A 7,617-nucleotide genomic window follows, 5' to 3' on the forward strand; every position below is an offset into this window, starting at 1 on the left:
TTGGTGATAATGGTGTAAAGTAAGTAACTTTTGCAACTGAAGAAAAACACTAAATTGTCTGCTCCTGTTTTCGATAGAGAAATATACCATTTGCCAGCGGTGGGGCATCTTTAATTTAATGTATCATTCTTTAATAGATATCATACATTGTCACATCTCTGTGTCCTATCGTTGATATTATCACGGGTTATCAGCATGGAGTTTGCATCCTAACCCGACATGGAATTTTGATATGGTAGCATTGTGACTGCTACAACAGTATTTTATTGGTGTGAAGTTTTTGTCACTTTATACCAAGACAAATGTTGTAGCTAACATCCATTTAACATCAATAATTTAACTTTCAATAAATTTTGTTGCAATAAGATGGTTTTGGCATTAGGTAAAGCCTATATTAGCAATCTCCAAACAAATCCGGTATTGTACAATTATTAACAAATTATTTTAACATTTATCATAGAAAAAAAAAATTAAAAAATCTTGTAGTTTCAGGTATGTAATCTTATACCTATTGCTTCATCACAATGGTCACAGCTATGTAGTAGAGTTTTTGTGTTAAAATGCGAATTAAAATTCAATAATTCAAAGAAAACAAAGATACACAAGTGCAAGTAAAATTTTATTAATCTTTCTTTAAAAATAAAATAACAAGAATAACAAAGAACCATAAATAATATATTGCTTCACAAATATTTATCAAACCAAAATGTATAGTATTAAAACGTAAGCCAACCAGATGTATTCAACCATAAAGAACGATACGTGGAGTGATGTCAGCTAAAAGGAAAGGCATAATAAACAAAATTTGGCGCCAGTAAACGAGATCCCATACTTGATAAATAGCTCAGCTTTTACTTGTGTTCGTTTGATGTAAGATATACACAAGAAAAGATAAAAACCCCTACACTAGAATTAAAGTCTATTTTTTGAATTGTTGGAGTGTATCCAAAAAAGTTGTGTATGAAAATTGCGAGTTGTTAAACTCCTTCATTACTATCAAAAGTACAATATATAAACTACGATTCCGACAGAATATTCTTAGCGCTCTGGACATCCCGTGTTCAAAAGGTGGACGTGTGTGAAGTAACTGCTGGCCATGTCGAACAAACGTCAAAAGTAAAAAATACATGTTATTTATTTCGATGAAAATATAAAACAATTTAACTCAGACAAACATCATACACACAACATCTAATATTTACAACCATAGTTTGCTTGTGAGGTGAAGAAACAGAAAATGTAGTAAAATTGTGAAACTACATTGTACGTGCCATATTTACCCCCTTAATATATTCCATTTATTGATTAGACGAATTATGCAATGCACTGTGGATAAATAATTATTATCTTTTTATAAAGACCCCTATTTCTCCCTCTGTGTGTAGTAGTCTCTCCCCACTCTCTCCCCAATCCCTTTTCCTTTTCCCCTTCCCCTCTCTCTCCCCCACTGATACGAGGGGGGAGGGGGTGGTTAGGTCAGAAACTATTTTTGAACAATGTTACGTATTTATATAATATATTTTTTGAACATCAAATACACTTGCATTGTTAATCAGGGAGAACATAAAACTGAGTTTTATCTTGACAGAGAAAATATGATATTGCTGGATTCTTGTTTCATTATCAAATATATTCATCACAAAATAGGTATACATATGCATCTACACCTTAGTGAGAACTACGCCTCCAAACTTCTTGTGCAGACTAATCAATATGAAATATGATTATTTTGTTATCAAAAATCCCGAAAAGTACATTGAAGCACTAAAAAAAGAAATTTGCATCCGTTTCAATAAAAATATAAATTCGTGTATCCTTTCATACATTTTGCTTTATGTAATAACATTGTGTTTTACTAATATAAAGTACATTGAAGTATTTACTTCAAATTTGATTGATATGTGTTTAATGCTACATTTTTTTATTGTAAAAACTTTTCAATAGAGACGTAATTGACAGTCTTACCTAAAAATACTTCACCCTTCGTGTACTTCATATTCCTAGAATGTGTTGGTGTTCATCGCGGAGGGCCAATGAGGGGTTTAGGGAAAAAATCGTGGATTGTATACCTGGAACAAGGAACCACTGACCGGCGAGTCCAGCAATAGAGACCGTCACTGATATCACGTAAATAGGCCGCCATTATACTAAATCCACTTTCACAAACAACTAACTTGTCACATTTGCTTAGTAACAAAAAATCTAAAAGTTGTCTCTGAAACCCATCACAAGTATCCCCAGTCTTTGTTTGGTCTATGTGAGTTATCCTTCCTGGCACTTTCAGAAGGAAATTGTTTGAATAATTAGTCGTAAATTGACGCTGTAGGTCGACGGAATCTGTAGCTAGAAGTAAATCATGTTTTGTTTTATCAATTGTTTTTATGAAGTCTAAAATAACATTGACGTCTTCTGCTTTTGTTCGAACATTATCATTAGGCAACGTAGAGCTTCTTCCAATTCTGACATGCGCACAAAATGACGTCTTTGTTTGCTTACTTTTGAAAACACTATCAGCTATTTTAGTAAGGAAAGGCTTTGGATGCAAAAACAATTCAAAGATATAACGATGAATATCCGCATAATGCAGCTCCGTTATCCAAGGTACATATTTCTCCACGTGAAGGAATTTCCGGAATTCAGGTGTCATGTCCCAATTTATACGCACGAAACTAACTTCAGCAGTGAAGAAATTCTTTATGGGCTGTACTGATATGGCATTCGTCAATATATTCATAATCTTCCTTCCACTGTCGTCCTTTAAGTAGTAATTTTTTGAAGTTTTATTTCCTACGAGCGTTTTGTTATAACTCCAGTCATGAAGTTCAAAATAATCTTGGAGTAGGCAAGGATTGTCAAAGTTGATAAGAAACTTTCGGTTAGTTATAATTGCTAAAATATAAGTAGACAAAATTCCAGAAAGTCTATCTGACCAGCCACCACATGACCCTGGCCATCTGTGACTGCAGTCGTACACCAAATAACCTTCTGTACGATTTATCTTAGATAATTTGGAAATGTTCGTATGATTGTTTGATTTGCATGATATTTTTTGGGCAGGTTCGTTTGTTCTGATATCCCATTTCCACAGCAATGGGGTCGTCGGATGCAACATTGATTCAAACTTGTCGGTAATGTTCCCCTTCCATATGGTATACCAAACACCAAGACATATAGCTACTGCAGCTATGCGACCACAATGCCAGCGCTGAAATTATGAATAAAAATTATAAAACATAAAATAATTGCACGAACGAACTAAGCTTAAGTTATACAATTGTACAGCTGTTTGAAATTCTATAACTCATCAATGATGCTAAACTTCTTTCGTTGTGTTTTCTTTGTTTCGAGGTAAATATTGTATTACTCACAATATCTTTTTTAATTTAATTTCACAGGGGCAGTTTAAATAATTGTTTTAGTGTATTTGGTCCAACTCAAGTCAATAAATGAAATGATAAATTATAGCATTTGTGAGAATTTGTGAGAACGCAATTCCAAATAATTTATCCATGACAGTCCTAGATAGCTAACATGTAAATATTCAAAAATACAAAAAATGTTAGAAGTTACATTTTTGGATTTGGGGTTATCAAATTATGTGATGCATTTGACATATTCATTGGCATGTGGTACACTAAATGCAATTATCTAAGATGCAAAATTCGCTGTATATCCACAGCAATCACGAAACCAAAAGATATTTATATAATTGACTTCCAAAAAAAGTTATGTATAGAAATTATGTTACAAAGGGTGTTATAATAAAACGTTCCTAAAAATTAAAAGTATATGCTGTTTGCGCAATTATTTGTCATTTTGTATGTCATTGTCTCTGTTTTGATCAAACGTTTTGTCCAACTCTGTATGTTTATGTCAATATCCATGTCGTGTATTTTTTTTGTTCATCTGTCTCTAGTTGGTTTAATATGATTTAAAAAAATCTGTCTGTTAGCGTGTCTACTTATGTCTGTAAAAATCTGTCCCCATGTACACGCATCTAGCCTTACAAAATGTGTTTTATTGTTAATATATATTATTTTACATATAATGTGCAGCCGCCATTTGCATGACTAAGTCAAACAAAGGACTCGATGTGTATGCCTTTGTAAAGCTGAATCCGGTCTAACCATCGCTCCTACTCTATACTATAAACACTGGTAGCCATAGTTGCATGTGATTTGGTGATAGAAATATTACACATTTTGTCAAATTGTACAAGTAACATAATAATTTCCGTTACATAGTTTTTTCCAAGTATACCTAACAAGCGGTATATAGCCTTGGAGACTTTCTTGTAAACTTACTTGTAAACGATGTTAAATACGTTAATCGTACAGGTATATGTACGTTAAAGTCCTTAAACATGTAACCACAAGGATACATGTATATGTTTTATGTGGTGGTGAATGAGCTAAGACAGGTACAGTAGTATCCTCTGGTATAATGTACTTACATTTACTTCTTAATGTCAGTGATGGTGAGTGTGTATATATTGATATAGTGTATGTTCGTGAGGTGAATAAAAAGACAGAATTAACTGTATTTATGCATGCGAAAATGAGGATTTGTGTCGGATGCGTGTACGTTTACACGTGTGTGCAATCGTATATCTGTCTCATCTTAAGGGTTAAGATGGGAAGCCCCATATATGCCATATTTGCATTTTATGATATATAACCACTATTATTGTAAAAAGGATTTGATGTATATGTTTTTGTTGATCAAACCAGCGCTCCAAGTACCTGCTATAGACACAAGTAAACTATTGGGATGCTGTTTTGGTGACGGAAATATGTATCGAACCCTGTGGACTTACTATAATTGGAATGTACATTTATTTATGTTCAAGTACACCTTGAGTGATGTATCCGCATACAAAATCTCTAGTTAAACAGGGAAAATACCTTAATACATGTATAAAACTTTGAAAAATAAAACAATTACAAAAAATTATGAAAAACATATTTACAATCATATCAATATTGAATAAGAGCTGGATACATAAATGAAGTACAAAGTAGATTGAACTTTTTCTGTGAAGCGTTGTACTTTACTGAAGACGCCTTTTATATATTAAACTCATTTTGATATTACTCTTATTCATAGTCCAATAACTCTAAGGTTACATGATGGAATTTGATACTATCAACTTATATTTTGTAATACAAACTACATTGTGTACTATACATCGCTATATTGTATAACTTTTTAGTTTTGAAGCTTTTAAGTTAACTCTTTCAAAGTGTTACTATATTTCCGGAAACAACAGTGTTAACGTTATGGTTTTCCGTAATTAAGATTTTGTGATGATCTTAGTTTTCTATTAAAGATTATTGGAAGTTGAAGAATAGCGTTAATTGTTCCTTGCATTCAGTATCGATTTTTTGTAAATTTGTAAGAATGTATTCTCAAACTTGATATTCTTGTAAAGATTATGTATAGCGAAAAGATGATGTTATATTAGGCATTGCACAGAAAAGAATAAGAAATACGTAAAAATATTCAACAAACAATCTTTAAAATAAAAATGCACATTCACTAAGCGGCAAGTATCACAGGTTTTATATATATATATTTTTAAAAAATAAAACAATAACTATGATAATTTTATAGTTATAGCCGACATTTATTTTCTATCACAAGAATATTTCGAACAGACATTTTCATCTTTTATTTATTTTTTTTCCAAAATAATCTATGATGAACAAATCTACTGACGTTCAACAAATCTACAAAGATATGGATCTATACCGAAATATACAATAGTAGAAACAAATACTTTCCCTAATCACTTTTGATGATGTTGACAACAATAATGCTCTCAGTATCAGTGATATCAATAAAAAATGAAAATAATTATAAAATGACCTTTCATTTTCTGGGTAAATAACTGGGAGTGATTATGGAATAGATGACTTTGTCACTTACCTTCATGTTTTCATAAAGTACAAAAATATCCTAACTACCAGTATACTACTGTATATGTCTTTATGCTTGAAATGTCACCATCGAAGTGCGCGATCACCGCTAAACTATCAAGCCATGACTTGTTGCCGCCCAAATCACGTGACAGATTGTGTTCCCGGTCGCCATGAATAGATGTCACGTGCATTTAGGCAATAAAGATGTTACGGTGTTAATGTACATCAATTATGTATTAATTAATTTGTTATACCTATAACTCTGATATTTTGTAAATATATCAAAACAGGACCACTAATAATAAAATATTCGGTTATAAAGTATTCACTTAGGGAATAATGTGGGTACCTCGGTATAAAATTAGTTATTTCGTCATAATCTAGTCTGATAATCTTTTTTAACATTTTAAACATATCTGACTGAAAAGTGACAATGTAAGTATACCTTAAAACCGATTCCATCTAAACTTAGAAGCTTGTGCATGATAACATCATAACTGATCTCGCAGCACTTCCGTAAATCCATATTTTAAATAATATGCTTATATACATCATTAGTCATTTCCCCACACTTATGACATACATATGTTAATATAATTTCTCTGTCTCTTGACTTCATAAATTAACAAGTAATAGCATTATAGTTTAGACTAATGTTCTGCTTTGCTGGTGTTTTATCAATAATTTCCATAATGTATGAGGAAACAAACTATCATGAACGAATTAAAATATATCTATTAAAATCACTATCACTACCCATACTTCCTTTCCATGCTCTTTTTGCATGTAAATATATATTATACTTTACTTTTGCTTTCAATGAACTCTTCACTGGAAACGTGCCATGTGATAAATATTTTATATAAATTGTATTTCTTAAGAATACATGGTTATTATATTACTTGTAAAACCATAACGGTACATACTGTTCCCATGTCTGACATAAAAATAGGAGTAAAATATTTGATATGAGGTACAGTTTCGAGGTTACATACTCTACCAAATGCCTTTATACTTCACCATACAAGAAGTCCCGTGCACACATATCGGTGCAAGTTCTAGTATGAAAATCTTTAATTTAATTACTTTGCGCATAGTGAAGGGATTTAAGGTACACTGATGACCACTTCTGATTAAACTCATGACACTACTTTTTACCTTACAATAGGCACGCATTGTGCACTCCATATAATAGCATCACACCAACCTGCGTTATGTCCTTAATCACAAAAAGAATTTGCTCATATAGATACAGCTGTCCAATACAGTTTAAGTTTTTTGTTCGTGTAAAATGCATCATTTTCCTTTCAACTGCTGAAAAAGTGAAACGCCAACGAGCGTAATATCGCACTATTATTTTCCTTGTCAGGTGTGGAGTCTGTGTACATCCGCTATGAGCAGATTCCAACTGCGCACGCGATACCGCAAATAAGTTTCTTATACCGTTTAATAGATTTTTTCGTGATTTAATGACAGCAACCTTTCAAAAGCATATACTAAGATATACTTGTCAGCGATGCTCTACTATAAATTAACGACAATCACATTACACAGTGCTAAATACATTCGTTTTATGTACACTTCAAGCGGAGTATCATACAAACCCTTGCATCGGTCACGATATTCTAAGCATCTGATCAACTTTTGAAACTTCCGGAACAATACAATGCAATCAGGTTTATATAGTCAAAAAAAG

The 7,617-nt window shown here is 32.2% G+C and overlaps 1 protein-coding gene across 1 annotated transcript; it reads right to left on the reverse strand.

The window, feature by feature from the left end:
- Positions 1-606: 606 nt before the first annotated feature.
- LOC138333319 (uncharacterized) lies at positions 607-6,005 on the reverse strand. Its single transcript, XM_069281616.1, has 2 exons — positions 5,929-6,005; positions 607-3,205 (listed from the first exon to the last, which is right to left on the reverse strand). The coding sequence occupies exons 1-2, from the start codon at positions 5,932-5,934 to the stop codon at positions 2,018-2,020; spliced, it is 1,194 nt and encodes a 397-aa protein (XP_069137717.1). The 5' UTR covers positions 5,935-6,005; the 3' UTR covers positions 607-2,017.
- Positions 6,006-7,617: the final 1,612 nt, after the last annotated feature.

The sequence above is a fragment of the Argopecten irradians genome, chromosome 10 (assembly GCF_041381155.1).
Source record: "Argopecten irradians isolate NY chromosome 10, Ai_NY, whole genome shotgun sequence".
Lineage (NCBI taxonomy): Eukaryota > Metazoa > Mollusca > Bivalvia > Pectinida > Pectinidae > Argopecten > Argopecten irradians.